This window comes from Ammospiza caudacuta, chromosome 18 (genome assembly GCF_027887145.1).
Source record: "Ammospiza caudacuta isolate bAmmCau1 chromosome 18, bAmmCau1.pri, whole genome shotgun sequence".
NCBI lineage: Eukaryota > Metazoa > Chordata > Aves > Passeriformes > Passerellidae > Ammospiza > Ammospiza caudacuta.
In genome coordinates, this window is record NC_080610.1 from 7,442,860 (window position 1) to 7,464,104 (window position 21,245).

General features: G+C 43.6%; 2 protein-coding genes across 5 annotated transcripts in view; both read right to left on the bottom strand.

Annotated features, from left to right (window-relative positions):
- The window catches only part of CLTCL1 (clathrin heavy chain like 1), a 34,615-nt gene extending 31,808 nt beyond the window's left edge, over positions 1-2,807 (bottom strand). For all 4 annotated transcript variants that reach the window (XM_058816830.1, XM_058816831.1, XM_058816829.1 and 1 more), the window contains exon 1: positions 2,583-2,807. In XM_058816830.1, the coding sequence (XP_058672813.1) occupies positions 2,583-2,624 (42 nt within the window). In that variant the 5' untranslated portion in view covers positions 2,625-2,807. The remainder of the gene's footprint in view (positions 1-2,582) is intronic.
- A 9,958-nt stretch (positions 2,808-12,765) lies between these two features.
- SNAP29 (synaptosome associated protein 29) lies at positions 12,766-21,024 on the bottom strand. The gene is made up of 5 exons (XM_058816653.1): positions 20,776-21,024; positions 19,187-19,383; positions 18,856-18,941; positions 17,819-17,923; positions 12,766-16,778 (listed from the first exon to the last, which is right to left on the bottom strand). Exons 1-5 carry the CDS (start codon positions 20,983-20,985, stop codon positions 16,621-16,623), a joined length of 756 nt encoding a protein of 251 aa, XP_058672636.1. The 5' UTR covers positions 20,986-21,024; the 3' UTR covers positions 12,766-16,620.
- Positions 21,025-21,245: the final 221 nt, after the last annotated feature.

Genomic DNA, 21,245 nt, shown 5'->3' on the forward strand with positions numbered 1-21,245 from the left:
AGAGAGAGTGGGAGAGAAGCATTCAGGATTTAGCACTGCAGCTTATGTTTAGCTCCTCTGGAGAGCACTTTCTGCACGGTTCAGTTCTGCTTTACATACATACAACTACCTCGGGAAGACACTGAACTTAAGGGAAATAATGTTTCATCAGCAACAGGCTGAACTTGGAATTAATTATAGCACTAACTGATATTCTAATCACTTACAGCTGTATTAATTAAAAAGGCTACAGGTAGAAACAGTACACAGATTGAATTAAGGCACAGAAAGATTTTATAACTCTGAATCACTGGAACACACAACAATTACATGGAATTTTAACTTTTTGGCTTTATCATAAAGCAGCACAGTAGATTTATCATATCAATTTTAAATATGATAATTTAACCATAGTCAAGACAATTACTTGAAAGGAATGTGGGGGGGGGAGAGAGATTAATCTGATAAGGCTAAATATGTGTGACAGTGTAGTATTATGAAAAGAAGGCTTAATGTTTTCACAAATTCTCTACCAGACAACAAGCACCATGTAACATTAATTCATGACTTTTGATTCTAGTTTACAACATCCAGTGAGTTAAAGCTGATAGAACTGTACTGCAGATATCCAGCCAGAGCAAACACAAGAGTTCCTACATTCCTTCCATTTTCCCTCCCTATTTATCCCACCATGTAGGGACAACTGCAGAAGCAGCATGAGGAGGCTCCTGCATGCCTCCTCCCAGCTCCCACTGATTTCAGTCTGACTTCAGCAGAGCACTGCTTTGGGGCTTCTGCACTCAGCCTGGGCAAGAGGCAAAGGAATATACAGCAAAGAGTGAATGCTGAAGAAGTTTGTTCCTACATGCTAGCAATGGACACCCCAGGGTTCTCCCTGCTCCTCCATGCAGCTTTCATGCTGAGAAAAAGTAACTCAAGCACAGGTTTAGCCTTTTCAATAAGATCAAATTGCTTAAGGGCAAAAATAGAGTATGACTTCAGTACAAAACCCTTGAAAAGCAGGTGGGCAGGCCCCTCACCCAAACCTGAGGTAGCACAATGCTGATATTGGCAGTGCTGCAAGACACACAACACTGGTAATCACAGAAACAGTCACTTAACATGCAAAGCAGCACAGGACACCTCCTGCATATTAAGTGGGATGTCCTCACACTGCTATTGTATAGATCAAGCACAATCAGCAGGATTGGTTATGCTTGCCAGTTTTAAATGGCAAGAACTATATGCTCTCTAAAAAGAGTCTGACAACAAAATCACTTTGATCCCAAGTTTCTCACTCAGACAGCTGTTCTGCAGCTCCTACAAACCTATCTGAGATTACTATATTCACTGCTATAGTGACCAGGGAGGGGTGGTAGAATTCTTCACCATGTTAAACTCTCCTAACCCATGAAAACTAAGAGGACACAGGTTTGTCTCTTCCCTTGGACAGAGATTAGATATTTCTGGAATTCACTCTAATTACTGGATTTTTTCCAGTTAGAGCTCCTTCTAGGGTCACCAGGGCAGTTCTTCCAGTTAAGCAAAAAAATACATACCAAAGGGAGCTAGAAGTGGCCATAACCATTTCCCAAGCTGAAATGCCCAGAGTGGCACGCAGTCCACACTGGGGGATGATACCTAGTTCGTATTTTGAAATGGATGCCTGACTTGACAGAAAGGGGCGGTACAGCGACAGAAGGATGACTTGCCAAGTCCACTTCCTGTTCTCTCATTCATTTAGCAAATTCCTTTAATTCCTGCCTCAAACTGCACGTTCAGAGACTGCTGTTCTCTCACTCCATTTACAAGCCTCCCTCACCACCAGGTCACAAGGAAACACATAAACCGGTTTGTCTGTGCTGCATCCATAAGCTATGGATCTTTTCCAATGCTGGCGTTACGGTTTTCACAGGATATTAAGAACAGAACCATGTCATTCTGGGGGAGGATTTTTTTAATATTGTTATGTCTGGAAGGAGGGACAGCGGCTGTGCAGCTTCCAAGTCCAAACGGTTTCTTGCACTTCATCTCACCAATTTCCTCACAGCTGCACAAAAAGAGGTTCCCAGGAACCTTCGCGATCCAGAGGTTGATGGTCGTTTAGGTGAAAGAGAAAAACCACAATCCGCCTGCAAGACTGCGGCGTCCGTCCAAGCCGAGGCGGGGGAGCGCCCGCGGTGCCCGGGGCGAGCAGCGCGGCTCCGGCGCGGCGCCGCCCCCTCCCCGGAGCGGGAGGTCCCTCAGGCGACGAGTGACTCTGCACAAATCGCGGCCGCTCTGCACGCCGCGGGGACGCAGCTCCGGGGATAGAAGGATGGACGGACGGACGGATGGATGAGCAGAAGCGGCGGCTCAGAGTCCGCACCTGGGGCGGGCTCGGCCCCGCACGCCTTCCCGCGGCGCGCAGCGGGACGGCGGCCGCGCTCCGCAGGGAAGGAAGGAGGGGACGGAGGAGATCCCCCCGCGGCCTGGCCCCCTCTCCCCGCCCTCAGCGCGCCCCCGGCCCGCCTAGGCCGCGGCCCCCCCTCTCCTAAAGACGGGGTGAGGCAGAAGAGGGGGACCCCAACCCCGTGCCTTTTCTGCTGCCCCCCTGCGCTCACCTGGAAGTGCTCCTGGAAGCGAATGGGCAGTATCTGGGCCATGGCTGGGGGCGAGCTCCCCGGGGCAGGGGCGCGGGGCAGGGGCGGGCGGTGAAACGGGGCAGCCGCCGGTGCTCCCCTCACGGCGGCGGAGGCGGCGCAGGCGCGGAGCCCTCCCTGGGATGGCGCCCGGCGCGCCCGCCGCTATCCTCGGCCTCAGTGCGGGGCCGCTCACTCGCCGAAATCACTCCGCACCTCAGCCTGCCAGGGTCTCCTCAAATAGTCCCTCCCTGCCGCGCTTCTTCCTCCGCCCATCGCCGCCGCCTCCCGCCCGCCCTCACCCTCCTGCCTGACTCTGCCCCGCTATCTCTCACTCCCGCTGAGGGTACGGGCTGTGAGGAGCGGGTGGTCCCCGCCGCGGCTACGGCCAGCGGAGAGGGGCGGGAGGGGTTGTCAGAGTGCAGGTATCCCTCCGCTGCTGCTGCCACACACGCTCACGTGACGCGGCCCCCTCCCCGGCCCCCTCGGGCGCTGCCCCCGGCCAACCCTCACCCCGGGCCGGGGCTCCTTCTGACCCATCCGCACCCCGATCCCCCGGGGCTCCTCCTGGCCCCTCCTCACCACGATCCCCCGGGGCTCTTTCCGACCCACCCTCACACCAGCCCCCGGGGTCCCTCCCGACCCACCCTCACACCGGCCCTCAGGGCTTCTCCCTTCCTTTCCCCGCAGCCGCGCGGCGGTGCCGGGGCGATGCTCCCCTCAGCTCTCGCCGGAGGTGAGGAAGACGGGGAACACCCAGGACCTGCCTGGTTGGCACTGGAAGCCAGTAGCCGCCTGCCTGGCACCTGCCGTCATGGCTGGCTCTCCCAAAGTGTGGCACTTGTCCTCCTTGGCAGCCCCAGAACTCCAAAGGCACTGGGTTCTGACTAGGTCAGATGGTTGCTCTTGGCCCACCACCCACCGACTTATCCCAGCACCATGTGGGCTTTACTCCCTGCAAACATGCCCAAAGGTGGGTGAGGGGGTTTATGGCCAGTTACCAGCCCTGAAAACCATCCAACTGTTCTGCCTTGTTCAATTTTTAAATAGAAATAGGGCTCCTTCCCCAAGAGTTGATGTTGTGAACTGGAAGCTCTTCAATAACCGAGAAGCGAAGGGTCCAACATGTAAGAGATTCATCAACACTTTTTTTTTTTAACTCTGCCTCCTAGTCAGCCCATTAGCATTAGATGAAGGAAGTGAAGTTAATGTTAGTGCTATTATACTTCTCCTAAATTACAGTAATCCTTTGAGGTGGAAACAGCTGCAGTGTACTGGCTCCAGCACTTTTATCCAGAGCATTGTATTGTTCACATTTTCCCAGAGAGCTCAGCTCTGGGAAACACAAGATTATAGGAGGATCTCTAATATAAAGCTGAACAAAGGACCCCTGAAGACTCAAAACCAGAGGCAGATTAAAACAATTTCATATACATTACAATTTAAAACCTCATTATTTTCACTTAACCTCATTCATTTTTAATACATGGGAATTACCAAAACTGGGTTAAGTTTCCAAAGGGATAATAGGCATGGCTTGCTGAGACACCTGGGTTCCTACTGGCACACACAGTCACAGCCTGCAGCCATGGGAATCCCTTGGTGAAGAATGGTCTACAGTGGGTCTGAGGAAACACTGAGCAGCCCATTGAACAGGTAGGTAGGAATGAGATGCTGCTAAAGCCTTTCAGCCCTGCAGAAATCTGGGATCTGTAGCTCTCTCCAGAGGACTCAGGACTGGGGTTATACATCACAGTCTGGTCTCGAAAGAAGGAAAAAAAACTGGAGGTAAAGTGGAGACAACCTTTATGTGGTCCAAAGGGGTTTGAGTAGCATCTGCTCTGTAGGTTTGTGAGTTGCAGTTTAATTTTGGTGGGTTATGAGTTTGTAAATGAGGGCAAGTGAGGAGTGCTGCAGAGACAGACTACCAGTGGGGCATCAGGACTGTCACCAGCCCATTTTGGTACAGTGAGTGTGTCTGTCAGCTTCCCTCCCTCACATTCACTTTATGGATGCTAATTAATTACATCTAGAGCTCCTATTTTTGCTAATTTATATCTATTTCTTAAAAAAACCCCAAAAAACCAAACCACATATTTTCATCATTTATTGCACAAATTAAGTAGTACCTCTTAAGTAGTGTACATAGTTATAAGAGATATATTTTTATATCATTAATATTTTAAAGAAAATTATGACAAAGAAGCAACATATTTTTCACTGAAATATTTTTATTAGATGCACAAAAGTCACTGTGTACTGTGTGCAGTCTTTGTCTGGCACTAGGCTGCTGCCATGAACTGGAAAGATCACTGGCTAAGGAAACTGAGGCTCTTTTAAAGTATAATTAAAATTAAAGGTCTGATATATTTCTTCACTCCAATTTTAATAATATAATCTTTCATGCCCACTCCCAGCTGGCCAAATCCTAATTACAACATCCCATAATTTCTGTAGTAAAAAAAGTATCTCACTTTATGTAAAAGTGCTTTGCCACACTTCTGTCTGCTGATGTCTTTCTCATTTGTACTTTCTTTGCCCTGCTGTGTTTAAATATCTGTCCTTGATAAGACCTGGCTTTGCTGATCCCAAGGGTTGGATTCTTTGCAAGTGTGATTGGCTCTGAAGAGTGAGCTGAACGCATTGGACATTTTAGCACAAATCAAAAAACCAGGAAAAGTATTTTGCCATCTTTTCTCCACTCTGCAGCCTGCTGAGATTCCACAGCTAAAGAAACTGACCTCTGTACTGTCAGCTGTGTGCATGGATGTTTTAACTGAGCCTTTTAACCTTGTGTTCTATATTTAGTTTGGGGTCTCTCAATGAGAAGGCACTACTGGCCTTATTTAAGGTATTTTTCCTACCGTCTATAGCCTGTTAAAAGGGAATGTAAAAGGTCTCTAATGGTTTGCTGTGTTGGTGCCCCTGTGATTAGCTGACTGCTACTCCCCTGCTCTTTTACACAAGGCAGAGCCACGGCACTCAGCAGCTGAGAAGGGTGTAATCCCTAGCAATCCTTTAACAATGCAAATGGAAAAGCTCCTGGTAAATGTTTCTCTACTTTTTTCAGAAGTTGCTCTCATCCAAATATTTGGGTTTCTGGCTCATCCTATGGATGGCAGCCTGATGCTCTTTTTCCAGTGTTTGAGAAGAGCTACATTCTTGTCTTGGAGGGGCTGTTATTTACATGGAAAAATGTTGTATGCATGTTCCCAGTCTCCTTCCCACAGAATCAGCCAAGGAAGTCTCATTGAAAAAGCAATGTGCATTTCTCTTAAATGTTTCTCTCAGGTTCTTGCTCAACAACATCCGTTCAAATCACTGCTTAACTACACAAGTGTTCAATTTCCAAATGTTTGGCCACTTTCCTGTTTTGATTCAAGAAGGTAAAAAAAGTCACTGGCATATCTTCTGGCCTGTATGAGAAAGCATCCACTACTAGAAACCTGCATGAGTGGGAACACCCAAACACTTGGAGTGTTCCTCAGATTGGAGCTCCAAGAAACAAGGAATCTGTGGGTTGGACTTGCACATCCTTGTGCATGATCACTGCAAACTGCTGGAGAGCTGCTGCATGTGGCAAAGCACTGAACACAGGATGCTGATCCACATCTGTTCTCAGCTGCTGAGTGCTGCCTGGCACTGTCAGAGTATCAATGTTTTGCCTAACAGATAAATGCAAACCTTGGGAATGCTGGGTCAGCACAAAGATGTTTTGGTGCAGCAGTGGTAGCGTGTCACAACTCATAAAGTTCTGATTTGGTCTCTCGTGGAGAAAATTTGCATTCCATGCATCTCAAGGCTCTCACTGACTGCCCTGTTTGCTTGAGGATCAGTTTGAAATTGTACTCCTTGTTTTTCAAACCACACCCTTGCTCCTTGGACTCCTTTCCAGCTGTCTCCTGGAGACGGCGGAGCCTGCCCCTTTCCTTCCCTCTGTCTCCTCTCTCCTTCCAGCACTCTTGCTGCTGAGTCAAGAACTGTCTTCTATCACTGTCTCCCTTCCACAACTGACTCCTGTACATGTCCCACAGTCCTTCACTTTACTGCAAAGCTCCATTCAAATCATGCTCTTTTGGCCTGGAATTCAATTATCCTTTTGCATCTGTTCTTACTGAATGCATAACTCTGGGTCATACCAAGCACTCTGAGGCTCTGGATGAGTTTCTTTGGTGGTTTTTGTAAGTCATTGTGCAAGCTCCTGAGAGCAAGCTGGTAAAAATTGTGATGTTTTTGAAGTAGTTATTTGAAATGTAAAGATTATGTTGTAGAGTTGTTTAATATGTAATTATTTAATGTCTAATTCATTCTTTGACAAGAGAATGGTGTCATACATGCTTAGCATTTCAAGACAGTCCTGTTTTGGTGGATTTTACTCTTGATGTATCACTTTATGAATTTACTTCAGTATGTGAGACTCCATCCTGTATTCCCTGCACATGAAAGCTCTGCTGGAGATTGTCTTCTCCATCTCTCCATCAGCAGAATCTGATAGCAGTTAATGTCAGAATGAACAGGAGTGTCTAAAGCAGTGCAGGCTGGAGGTCTTCAGGTTCCCCACAGGGAATGCCATGGTGATACACAATTTACCTGCAATGTGCAAACAAAATGCTTCTCTTGCCTTCCAGGAGCATTTCCATTTGAAGGAGCCATTTCTGTTCATGAACAGAGCACCAGCATTGGTGTTCTCTGTGCATTTGTGGAGTTGTTTGCTCCTCCCTGGGCACTGTTGTTCTTCAGGCTTTGCAGCACAGGTGCTGAATTCCTTGCATGGCAGTTTCTTGGCTGAAATTGCAACTCCTCCAGCCCAGCCTTGTAAAACCAGGGGTGCAGTGGTCAGTGATGCAAAGCTGGATAAAGGGCAGGGGAGTCAACATCTGTCTTCAAAATCCTGACAAATGCATCAGGGCTGCATCCTACATCAACCTTTTAAAAGCTGAATTCCCCCAGAGTGTTTTCTCTGGCAGCTCATTCATCAAGCAGGTAGAGAGTGAATGTGTTCTTTGGAAGTATGAGCAATGGCAAGAGAGGAGGTGGCCCATATAAATCCAGCGTGCATCTCTTGGTAATTTCACTAGGTTTGGAACAACAGAAACCAAGCTATGTTTGTATATAGACCAAGTAAAATTTTAGCCTAAAGGATCTGATCCTTAATTAACATTTAGGAGCAGTTAGTGTGCATAAACAGGGGATGAGAAGGGGCTGCAAAGGACCTGGAGGGGTCTTCTGGTTATCATAAGTGTCCTACAGCCAGGGCAGTATTGTCCAATTGCAGATTAATAGGGTGTTTGAGAAATGCTGAATATATTGGCTCTTAGGGCCTTTTGGCTATTTCCTTTGAAATAGACCCTTGAGAGGGAAAACCTCAGTGTTCATTTTCTTAACATTATTATATTATCCAAGAAAGAGAATGAAGCCAAGAAAAGCAGAAACTGAGTTACATTTGAGAATGTACTGGTAAACCATAGGGATGGTAAGCAGACCTTTTATCTAAAGGGTATTTACAGTATATTTCCCATTCTCCTACTTCTGGAAAGAAGTACTTTATAAATTCATCATCTGTGAATTTCCCCCATCCTCAGAAGGAAGAAGTCTTTATGAGTGTGCTTTTGCTGTGTTTATCTGTGTCCTTTCCCCACCACAGTTAGTTTGGAGACCATTGGCTAAATTCAACCATATGTGATAGAGAGGAATGAGCTCAAAGATACCAGATTTCAGCAAGTTTCATGAAAACAGGCAGCCAGAATGGAGACACTTTTATTTAGAAGGAATGGCTGAAGTGGGAATTCAGCTTTTATTTGCAAATTTATGAAGCAGTTGGTGCAAATCATGAAAAAAAAATCTTTGACCAAGGACAGTACCTTCTTGAATTAGTTTTATTGTTCATGAAATATTTTTGTTCCCTTTCCTTATGCCCAAATTCCTGCTTTTATATGAATCTGTACCTTTGCATTAGCTTTAAATATAGGTTCAAAAATCCTCTCCCAAAACCACCATTATTTTCTGAACTGCGTTCTCCCCTTCAAAAACAGGTTTTTGTTAGACCATGTAATGCTGGTTTATGTAACACAAAGGCTTTCTTTCTATCAGCTTATAGGACTTCAGGATGCTGAAGATAAAAGTCACTCGTTTTTTTATTCACTCCTGGCTTTCTTTGCCTGGAGTTGTTTCTGGAACAGGTTTTAATGGACATTCTCTGCATTTCTTGCTTCTTAATGACATGTACAACCTGAATGTAACAAACTGGCTTTTCTGGAACTTCAGTCTTAACTAGAACATTCAAGATACAAACATAACACAAAGATATTTCCCAGAGAGGTTGGAAAATCACACACTTACTACCTTTTAGATTATTGACAGCAAACAAGATGGCTGAGCTGGGATGAAATGTAGGCAAGCACAGGCTTACAAGCTGAAAGTCCTCATAATGAAATGTCTAGCTAAAAAAAAATCCTACTAGTGCTCAGTGCCTAAAAGGCAGGAGCAATACATAAGCACTTTGCAGCCCTGTCACTAGCATGAATTTAGATGACACAAGATGAAGGCAGCCGTGCCCCTTTCTGCCAGAGCTTTCACTGTAACTGATGCTACTTGTGAGAGGGATGTTGAAAAAAGGGAGAAAACCTGTGCAGAGGCCTTAACAAGCACCAGAGGGAATTTACAATGCTGTCTTTTTAGAGTATAATTAATCTTTTTAGAAAGATCTTCCTGAATTTAAAGGGTATTTGGTACTTTCTACTTTTCTAAAGGCCCGAGGGATGCCCTGAAACATAAAAAATTACATCATATTTTTGGCAAACTGTGCTGTTCCAGATATGTAGTGTATCTTAAGCTAACACAAAAAATGAAAGGGGAAGCATATGAACTGCTAGCTAAATCATTTATTTAGCATTTTGTTGTCATGTTTCTTTGCAGATTTTTGGTTCTTATAATGGAAAAAATGTGATCTAATTAAGTACTAATTTCAAAAATAATATATGAAGGTTGTTATGGAGTAGCTTTTAGTTGCCTCCTCCTTTCTGTACCAAGTCATACTGCATCCAGGAAGCAAAGGGATGATTTCTAGCCCCAGTGCCAGAATTTTCCCTCTTTCATCTTAGCTCTCCACAAGTCATTTGCTCCAACTCAACCAGAGTCCAGTGCTCAAAATTCTGGATGGAGTAAGGCTGGAGCTACAGCACACCAAAAGTGAGTAACCTTTGTGTGTTTCTACCCATATAATGAAGACTGAAACATGTTAATAATAAGCAGCTCTTCTTCTGTTTCTTTGGTCATGCTGGAAGAGACAGACTAAAGAATTGAAAGAAATAAGTTTAGTGTTAAGAAATAAGCACTGTCATGGGCCCCAAAGATCTTTAAATATGTGCATATTTCTCTTCTAGCTCAGAATGTGGCTGAGACAGCACATGATATGTTGCCTGATGCAAGAACTATGTTCAGTTAATGCATATTGCCAAGTCTGTGTCTGCAAACAGGGACTTGATTTGCTATGTCTGGGCTGTGACTGGTCTTACTCCTTCACAAAGACTGCAAAATAGCAGAATACATAGTAGAATACAGGAAACAAGCTTTTTGATCAATTATTCTAGAACAAGAGTAGTCAAATCTAGGCCATAGGATTAAAACACAGCCCGAATCCACTCTCATTTGTGACATAAACATTTTGGAATGGTTTGTCCTTTCCCAGTCCACCCACTCATGTCAAAAAATGATGTGGTTGGATGTGCTGATGATGCCAAGGTCATGGTCAGCTGTGGGCAAGGTCCGGTTAGGCAGGGCTTTCTGAAGTCCTGCCTAAGCAGAGACCTGTGTGTTAGACCTTTTCACAAGTGTGTTACCTCCTCAGCTGCTGGGTTACAAAACAAGGCAGCCTCTATTTCACTGCTGATCTCAGATATCGCTTCCTCTGTCATCTCCATTCATAGTTACATATGACATGCAGAATTATTTTCAGCTCTACTTGGCTTGCATGTAATCCAACTTTGCAGCTCTCCTCTGGACTCTGTAGATACAGCAGCAGGAAGAAGTCACCTTTTGTCCCTTTGGGCCAGGAGGACATGCCAAACATCAATGTGGGTGTGTTCCTGAAGACCAAACTGCTTTCTGTTCATCTGCTCACAGACTTCATAATCCATCTGTTTTCTGTAAAATGCAGTTATTTACAGCAAAGTTCACTTCACAGTACAGTAGCTGCTGTTTATGTTGCTATTTCTGATGAGGCTCAATATTGTCTATTTTTCATTCTATCTCAATGCTGCCTTTAATTGCCTCTTTCCAGCAGATTTATGTATTATCCCTCCCGGCTGTTCACACACAGACTTCCCCTTACTTGGCAACCTTCCAGTCATTCCGTACTACAGAGGTACTAAAACAGCAGAGCAGTTGATGAGAGTTAAAATAAAACTGCATTATGTGGTACTACAGGGCCTACAGCTGACTGAGCAATTGGGCAACAGAGCCTCCGAGACTCTGCAGAAGTTCTCTTCCTTCTCTTGATTTCTCATTTTATACTTTTGGGCAGGTACAAAAAAAAAAAGGTGGTAGAAGCTTAACAAATGTATCTTGAAATGTTATCTAATGCCTTTATTTATCACTACTCCAGGGAAGAGTATGTTGGAATTAATGATTCTCTCAAATAACAAACGAAAATTGTTCTCACAGGAATCAGCTTCATAACCCTGACACTTGAGACATGTGGGGAAGCAGAGACATTCCCTGGAGATCTCCTGGGGTCATCAGCACAGCCAGGCTGACTCAGCAGTGCATCTGCATGTGCCCAACTGCAAAGATATAAGGAAGCTTCATGGTTTTAATGTGGTGCTCAACACAAATACACACCTATTTCCTAAATAAGTACATTCCTAATTTAAGGCTCCAGTGTCTTGCTGTTTAATGCACCCAGACCCCACTGCTCTGTGATTCCCAGTAGCTGCTGGTGTCCAGTAACACATGGAAACCAGCAGTGTGGGGCTGTGTCCCACAGAAGAGCTGCTGTGGTTGTGCTCTTCACGCTGCCTCACTTGGGCACAGGTGAAGCCCTCGGACTCCTGGCAGGCTGCCACTGTAAACCCAGCACAGCTGGCTTGAGTGGAGAGGAAGGCCTCAATATTGCATTTCAAACACTGATTAGTAAAGGAGGTGACTGGAAAAAAAGGTGTTTGTTTAGCTTATGGGGATTGGAAAAGAAAACAGCTCCAGGAATCCAAAGCTGGAAATGCTACAGCAGTTGGGTACATGGGATTCCTCTGAATGAGCTTCCCTCCCTCCACCTGGGCTGCAAGGATGAAAGTCTCTCAGACAAGTGCTCAACAAGCAGCTGAAATCCAGCTCAACAGAAAGCCATTCAAAAGGGTCAGAGCAAGGATTCATGCAGTAAAATAAATACCTGGAGATGGAAAAATCTTTCTCCGTTTTTCCTCCCACATGTTTTGAAATTATTGTGCCAGGAAATTATTAAATCACACAAGTTTCAGTAATGAATGTATTGCTTGAATGGCATGGAAAATTGCTGAGGGATATGGCTTAAGGAAAATAACTTTCCAAAGTTAGTGACAAAAGATCAGAGAGATGAGCAGGACCACAGCTTATATGGACTTCTGAAAATAGAACTGGTATGGTACTGAATTAGTACTGGTAAAATTAAACTCGACTGCAAAAAATTCAGAAGCCAAGTTCCTCCCTTCACATACAAGTAAGAACCTACCTGAAGGTCAAGACATTCACAAGTTTTCTACCATCACCAAGTTTGGGACCACACAAATACCACAAGTTTTCAAAAAGGTTTGTATCTTTTTTTGCCTTACTCCTGTTTCACCTGTCCCATGTTCACACATACATCCACTTACTGATATTCCTGATAATACCAAATACTGTTGCAAGGTTACTTTTTAAGCAACATCTGGAATGATTTTATCATCACAAATTCTTTTGCAAAAATAAATGCTTGTTTACATTCCTCTCTCAGGATCTAAGAGAGTCTACTCAAGAACAACATAGAAATGTCATACCCTCTTTTATTCTCAGAAAACAAAACCCACCAGCTGCAAAATTATGTCCATGCTGGTACAAATTTAATAGAGTAGGTCCTGTGTTTTAATAGATATTAAGGGGGAATAGCATCAATGAAGTTGTAATAAAAAAATTTGGGAAATAAATGCAACAACTCTTCATGAACAATAAGCACCTTTATTGACTGTCTTGCCATTCAACACTCATTCCACTCAATCTCTTCAACTGCTGAACTCCAGTCCAGTTTAGCATTTAAATAAAAGATAATGCAATTTGACTTGTACAAAAAGTGTTATACCTGGGTGGCACAGAATTAAAGTTCTAGTTAAAAAAGCCATAGACACAAATAATCACTACCTGTGATTTGAAAATTAAGTCCTATGTGTTTCAAAGTAAAAATTAACACATATCCTCCATATGATGTTATGCTTGTAAAAATGCCTACAAAAATGTTTGTTCAGAAGGCAGACTGGTTGGAAAGTATTTTCTATTTCACCATTTAACAAATGACATCACTTCACAAGGACTACTAAGCAGCAAAATATTTCAGGTGAATTTCACACATTAGAAGAATCCCTGACATCATCATGTCCCAATGATTTTGGTAGGGCCCATACAGCTCAGCACAGAAAAAAAAAAATCTGTGTAGTACAGTCTAAAATTCAGCTACATATCATTTGTTACAAGATTTAATTCAATGCTCAGGAAATTTAAAAATCAAATACACCTAGGAGTCCAGTAATCAAGATACTGGTTATTCCCATTCCTTTTCCTTGCTGCTTTTAGAATTTTATATCTGAGTTATGAAGGGCATGTGCTGCTTCCCAGTGTTTTAGATCTCTTCAAAATTAATTAGCAAACTTTTTGAGAAACTGGAAATTTGCTTTTCATAAAGAATACTTAAAATGTTTTGGTTTTTTTGCCATCTTCTTCTGACCTTATTAAACTTCTACCCAAGCCAATAAAATTTACCAGAGCTATTTTGCTGCAAGAACACCAGCTTATATGCCAACATGAATATGCAGGCAAAATAATTTATTTTATCAAAAATTAGCACATGAGTGCAAATAAAACTTCTTCTGAAAGTCCTGTACTCTACACAGTTAAAGTTTTTCAACAGTATCCAAGAAGAAATAAAAGTCCATCTGAGGAAACAGTAAGAAAAGCTACTGAAGTAAATCCTTCACTATACATGCAAAATGGCATTTCCTGGAAAAGCAAAAATCATGTGGTTATTTTCCTTTAAACTTCTTTCTCCTGTAGGATGGAAAATTATTCCAAGAGATAAAAAACATCTTCACTACTATAAAATAGTGGTGTCTCCTCATGTCAGTTGGACTTAAGTTTGTTATCAGCAAAAATCAATATGAAAGCAGAGACAAGCAATTCAGTTTGTAGCAGAAATTCTTTTATATCCATGCACCATTTTTTCCTCCTGCAAAAGAAACCCAGTGTGGGAAATGATTCTTTAAAACAAGGCCATTAAAACCAAACCAAAATAATCAATAGAGCAAGAAAACCTAAGGAAAGGCAGGCATACATTACTGAGCAGTGGATGGGGTTGTTAGGAGGAGTTACACCTCTGTATAGACTCCACATGGCTGAGATCCTGGGTTTCTACTCTGCTGGGATCAGGGCATTCTCAAAGCACAAACAGGGATTTATTTTTTATTTCCCTTCCCTGCCTGTGTTTTTAAAGGCATCAGAGATATCCAGGATGCATTGATTATTTCATAAGGCCAGTACAATTAACATTTGCTCAAAAACTTGAGTTAATTCTGTGAAGTAACTTAGACTAAAAATGGAATAGCTTACATGAGAAAGGCAGCACAGTTCACCCTTACATCAAAGATTTTTGCTTGGATTCAAGCTCCAGACTTCTCACTACACATAACACAACCAGATCCTCCAGTGACATTTTTCCTTCATGTGCCATAACTTAGTCAAGAAAGTCTCACTCAGTGTCCACCCTTGTTATCAGAGCAAACACTGAGTTGTGACCCAGTTGCTTACAGGTGAAGGCAGATTTCACACGAAAAGGAGTGTTAATTAAACAAATAAACTAAACCAGGTGTAATCAAAATTTTGATCTTCCTTCACTGAGGTACTGAACATATGAACACTAGCAACTATATAATTTACAAAATAAATGTATCAGCTATCTTGAGACATCAAATTATATAATTAATAAATATTCTAACAGAGTAAGATAATTAATCACGGTATAAACCCAAACAGTAAAATTATATATTAATATTAATAGGGTATTTATAATTATTTATGTGCATTAATGATACAAACTGAAAAATTAAAAAGCAATTAAAGGTACTCAATTGCTCTTGAAGTTTTATGACCCTCCAAAAGAGATGTTTTGTGGGGGGGACTGAAATAAATGTCATCAGTAACAAAGGGAACAGACGCTCACCTTAAATCTAATTCACAACTTTATGCCAGAAATAGTATTTTTCCCATAATACTATGTCCAATAAGTGTAGCTTTTTTAGTGATTTATTTTTCTACCAGTGAACTTTCTGGAGACACAGTAAAACAAGAAAGGCTCAGTTTCTCTTATCTCCTTAACTGGATGCACCTTGTGGCAAGTGAGCTCAAGGAAACACATCCCTTGAAAAAGGAATGAGTGGGATGTGAATGTGACATCTGTGAGGGGGACAAGCTTGACAGCCCTGAACACCAAAATCTTTCTGTAATTCATAAGGCAATGTGGCACTAGTTCAAAAGAAGTAACAATCTCTTACTGGCCACACGCTGTCACCTGTGATGTTCCAATACTGACACAGGTCCCTTGGCAGACAGCAAGTTCACGCTGTCATGTCTTCAGGCTGGAGCAGAATTGTGATTTTGTTCTAAGTGACCCTGACAAAAGGACAAAACAAAGTGAAAGCCCAAATTCTATCTGGAAGACTCAAAAAATGGTTTTGGGTTTTTCTTCATTTGCAGGAATTATTCATACCTGCTGAGCCAATGCAGATGCACGTGAACCATAGTGGAGTTTCTTAACAATCACATTAATTAGCAAAGCTCAGCATCTGCTCCAGCTGTAATCACAGCTGTAATAAATGCTAAAGAATAGTTTTCTACAATCTGCTTGTGCTATCAGATCAACTCTCCATTTCTGAAATGGAAGCTGATTTTTCAAATAACCACCTAAATGAATAACGTGAGAAACAGCAGAAAATTAAAAACAGATGGTGACCATTTCTGCAAAAGAATCTTTGAGAGCACACACATTTAAGTCCTGATTTTGTTACCCAAACATTTTGGGTCACTGTCAATAAACATTTCTTGCAGACCAGAAGATACCCTTAGAGATTTTACTGACAAGACTGTAAAAGCAAAAGCATTTAGTTACCCAAACATAAAAACCACAATTTGTGGATGCACCATTTGGGCAAAATCATCTTAGGAAAGGGAACACACACAGGATATTACCATTGCTGCATGACACCCTTGATATTTTACAACTTCCACAGAACAGTCCATTCCTTAAGCCCCAGAAATGCTGCAGAACAGTCACTTAAAAATATTTTTGCAGCTGGAAATCAGCATTTTTTTTCTGAATTTAACATATCTGTAGGTAAACAGAATTAGCAACATTTCTTCTGAACAAAGCAGCACATTCTGTTCCCCCTGCCCCCTCCCCAAAACAGAGGCAAAAGTGCAGTTCCTTTTCTCATCACACTCCCAGCCAAGGACACTGCAGGTCCATGGAGTGTGAATCCCTCCACACACACAACGTGGTTACACAACTGAGGGGGCTCCCTGACCCAGTGCTGGGGGATTCCACTTGACATGCATTTTTTCCACGTAGACTAAGAGGAAATGTAAAGTATTGTGCTGACTTAAGGCTATGTAATTTTAATGACAACAGAACCAGTAACAGAGCAGAAAAAAAGGAGAAACAGATACTGCCCAAGATGGTTTTTAAGAGATTGGGTTGAGATGAGGCATTCAGGATGAACCAACACTGAACAAAAGAAATTCTAAAAATCCTTTAAAGCTGTCGGACTTTCCTATCAGTGTTTTTAATGTTGACATCCAGTGTCTCTACTTTCTTTGTGAGTCGATCCAACATGTCATCCTGCTCCTCTATCTCAGTCTGCAGGCCGAGAGCAAGGCTCTTCAGGCGACTCAGCCCAGAGGACATCTCATCTGTCAGGGGAGGGAGGGACCATCAGGAATCAAAGTGCTGAAACACAGATTATCTACATGGATACTATCAGCATTCCTTCTTCTCCAAAAGCCTGGGTTAGAAAACGTTAGATACAATTCCTCAAGTGTGAGTGTTCCTCTGAAATAGAGGAAGCACTGGCATGTTCATAGTTGTACTGTTACGACCAGAAATGGTCACTTCCTCCTTTTTTACACTTTACATTTGGTGTTAAGCAAATGTTTAACACCAGACTGGATCTTTATCACATGACATAGCCTGTAATGTAGTTTTTACCTTTTTAAAAAAATGTATCTCATAGAAAATTTGGTACATATATTCTCTGCTCAGCATACACAGTATGCTCACTACACCTCAACTGTTTTTCTTTAAACTTCATGCAGAGATGATACCAGTGCACTGAAAATTTAAGCAGTTGTTTATCACAGATGGAAAAACTCCCATTTCTAGATTTTCTAAGTGACCAAAAGGTGACAATTTCGTTGCATGATTGATTGGTATAAATACTAATTGAAGTCAATAAGTTTTCAACAGCTTGTGAACATAAGAAATGGGCTTCCACTAGCTCTTATGACCAACTATTTTTCTTTGATTTATTCCTTTCTGATTTTTTCCCAACCTCTTCTTTCTAGGTCAACTACACAGCAACATGTAAGCAAACAGGCGCTTTGTCTACGTGCTACAGAACAAAGGAAGGCAAACTCAGCTGAATGGCTTTGAGAAGTAATAAAAAAATTGCAGCAAATCCACAAATATTTAGTGCCTTTCAATTCCTAGCAACGTTTAACAAAACATGTACTTCAAAAGCCGTGCATTGCTTTAAATTGAGTCTAAACTGATGTACCATGCAGATAGTTTTGAAATGCAAGTACAAGCAAATGATTTTTTAAATTGTCATCAAATTTTACATGTTAACTAAACAAAAAAGTGTTGGCAATATATCACTTATTAATTCTATCTGGCTTAGGAGTCAAAAATTCCCAGCTGTAGGACATCAAACAGCTTCAGTTTCCTCACTCACCTAAGTTGGTATCAATTTTCTGGTGGTAAGCTCGCAGTTGTTGGTTCTTTGGGTAGGCATCACTTTGCACTGAAGAAACTAACTCTGCTTTGTTGAAGTCATTGTCTGTTAAAAGTACAGAGTACAGAATATTATATAATAAAGCATGTGAGAAGAGGTTTTGAAGTTTTAGTAAGGCTGTGAAAAATTAGTTTGCACACAGCTGCCAGGAAATCACAGAACCAGAGTACCAGGAGTAGTGCGAGACCATTGTCTGTAGGCCAAGATGAACACTTAAGCTACAATTACTCTCTTTCGGGCTGCCACCTGTAGCTCTGGCAGGGAGCTGGGAGAGAAAAGCAAACCGAGCCCCAGCGCCCACCCGAGCGGGACCAAGGGCTGGGACCGTGACCGGAGCCGCTCTGCCCTCTGCTGGACAGAGCTCGGCACTGCACGGACCCCGAGCTCCCAAAGCCTTCATTCCCTTATTCACACACCATCATCGATATCCTGCTGCTTTCCCACTCTTACTGTGTGAAATAACCCAGGCTCACTCGATAAACAAGCAGTTATTTAGTAGGGAAAAGCCCTCACAGAAGTTAACAATTTGAGAGGAGGAGGAATGGGGCCAAACTCCACACACCACCCTCTGAGAATCAAGAAATAGCTTCTGCATGAAGGGTTAGAATCCATGTCTGAAATAACAAGGACACCGTATCTGAAAACTGTGACAAATAATGGTTAAAAGGAGAACCTCTGAGCGTGCAAAATTTTGGCAAACTTAGGGAAACCCTGTCTGTACACCCTGTGCATTCTCTCCAAATACAAGCACTGGGTCCTTTTAGTCTCTAGCAGGTATAACATCTTCACTTTGGAGATAAAAATTTTAATGGAAACAATTCCCTACAATTCAAAGGATGAAGGCTGGGATACAATCTCCAGATGTTAGGTAGCAAGGTAAGTCAGCAGCTGGGCAGGCTGAAGGGTCTCTGCCTTTATCCCTGCAAATTTGCCCCACATAGATGACAGGCATTCAGTGTAAAATAAAGTTAACAAACCTGAATTATCTAGCTTCCTTAAATTTGGATGGCTTTCCTGGTATTTTGACTCTTGTTCTTTACTAGACATCATTGCTTCTTTTAACCTAGGAATAAAAAAAGAAAGCATTACTATTGACCTTGGCATTAAAGAAAAAAGGCAGCTAGACCACCTCAGGAAAAAATGGAAACAATTTCCTAGAATTCAAAACATGAAGGGTGGGATACAAATCTTCAGGAGATTTGTCAGGAGTTTGAAAGAACCACCAGATGTTTTATTTTCTGATTTTCTGGTGACATTTCAGAGATGCTGTGAGAGACAAGTCCCAAATAAAAAATTTATGTCACTTACCTGCTGTTAGCATAGTATTCAGGGGCTCCATTCTGCTCTGGCTTGCTCTCTGGGGGTTTGGCTTTGAAGTAGTTTACCAAGCCCCCCCAGACACTCTTGATGCTGTTGATGTGCCTTTGACTCGTTTTCAAGTCCTGGTCCATTTTATCCACCATCTGCTCCGTGCGCTTCAGAGCCTCTCCCTGCCGGACGAGCTCCTGGGGGCAGTGACAGAGGGAACAGATTTGACATTGGACATTGACAGAGAAACAGATCATAGAGCCAGGATAAGCTGAGACACCAAACAACTAACACTGAACAAAAATAACAGCATTCCTTCACCTGTGCAGGTTATTTCTGAGGGCAAACAGCTTTTTCCCTCATTCCCCTTCCTCCAGGGATTTCACTCAACAGTTGCTTGTCAGCCACAGCATTAGGCAGCTGTAAAATCCTCATCCCTGTGACATGCTGGGTTCTTAGCACCTATCCCAACAGTCCAGGAGTTTTCTCTACTAGCCTCTTATCAAGCTGCCATTTTCATCTGTGGCTGACCACCAGGTGGGTGATGTGGTGAAAATGCACAGGTTTATGGCAGGGGAATGAGCAAGCAGGAAAATTTTTAATGAATGACACCTTAACTGGGAAGGATTGTATTTTCACCTTACTAAGATGTTTCTGATAATTTAGAAATAGAATAACCAAAGGAAATAAACACAAACAGAATTTCTTCGGACTTCAGGAATATTTTAGTTAATTTGAGCAGAGTAGGATTTAGGAATTTTCCTATACAGAACTACATTATTTTCTAATTCAGCAGCACAAGCACTATTCCAAAGTAATCCAAAGATTAATGCTGGCAGAAAAGTTGCCTGTAGCCACCACCAGTGCAAAACAAAGAACTTGTGTTCATATTCTTGCTAAAGTCTGGGAAATTTTAGTTGAATATTCTCTTTTTCCCCCCTCTCAATAAAGCACAAACATAGACTTTAAGTTTTACCACAGGCCCTGTGTCAAGCCTGAATTCTTGATTCCTCACTTGTGATTTCCTGGGCAAACCAATCACGAGTCTGAAAGTTCACAGAAGTCCCACCAAGAGCCCTCTGAGCATAAGGCCTGGCTGCAGCTCGGGGATGCTCTGGGGTTAATACAGTCAACCACATCACCCCAGGAACACCCCATTATAGCAGGTGACACAATGGACAGGAGCTGAGCCCGAGCATAAAGTGCTGAAACAGGGCCTGAGGAATGAAGGAAATGATTAATCAGGGTGAACTGAAGCACATCACAAACAACTAACAGGGAAGGCCCTTCATCTAACCAAAGGAACTGCTAAAAACTTTTTAGTCAGCTAAAAATCAGTAAGAACTGCTGAAAGCAGCTGAAAACACGGCCCAGTCCCAGCCTCAGCAGTGCCCAGACACACCGGCTGTAACCGGGATCTTTCCCTCAAAACCCTGAACACACAGGGGCAGGTTGGCTGGAAAACCCCGACTAAAGAGGCATTTCAGGAAACTATCTAGGGAGATATGCAGGGAGAACAAGACTCCCCTCCCGGAGCGGGGAGCGCAGGGCAGCGCGCGGGCCCCGCGGCTGCTCCCGGCCCGACCCACCTCGGAGGCGGCCACGCCGATGCGCTCGGACTCGTAGAGCAGCGACAAGGAGCGGGTGGTGCTGTCGGCGGTGGCGGCCGTGCGGCGCAGCACCTCCTGCTGCAGGTACCGCTGCCGCTCCGCGCCGCCCGCCCCGCCGGGGCCCGCCGGCGCCACATCCTCCTCCTCGTCCTCCGCGAACGGGTTGTAGCTCCTCGGGAGCGCCGACATGGCGCCGCCGATCGCGAGAGTGTCCGCGGGCAGCGCTCGCCCCTCACGGAACCCCCCGAATCCCCGCCCCCGGCCGTGGCCGCGCCGCTGCTTCCGCCCACGGCACCGAACACCGGGCGGAAGCGCTGGGGGCAGCCACTGAGCGCCTTCCCCCCGCGGGGCGGGGTGAGCGCGCCGCAGCGCCGCTGGTGGACAGGCGGCTGCTGGGCGGAACCACTGCGGCGGGGAGGGGGGAAATATGCGGAGAGATGGCTGCGCAG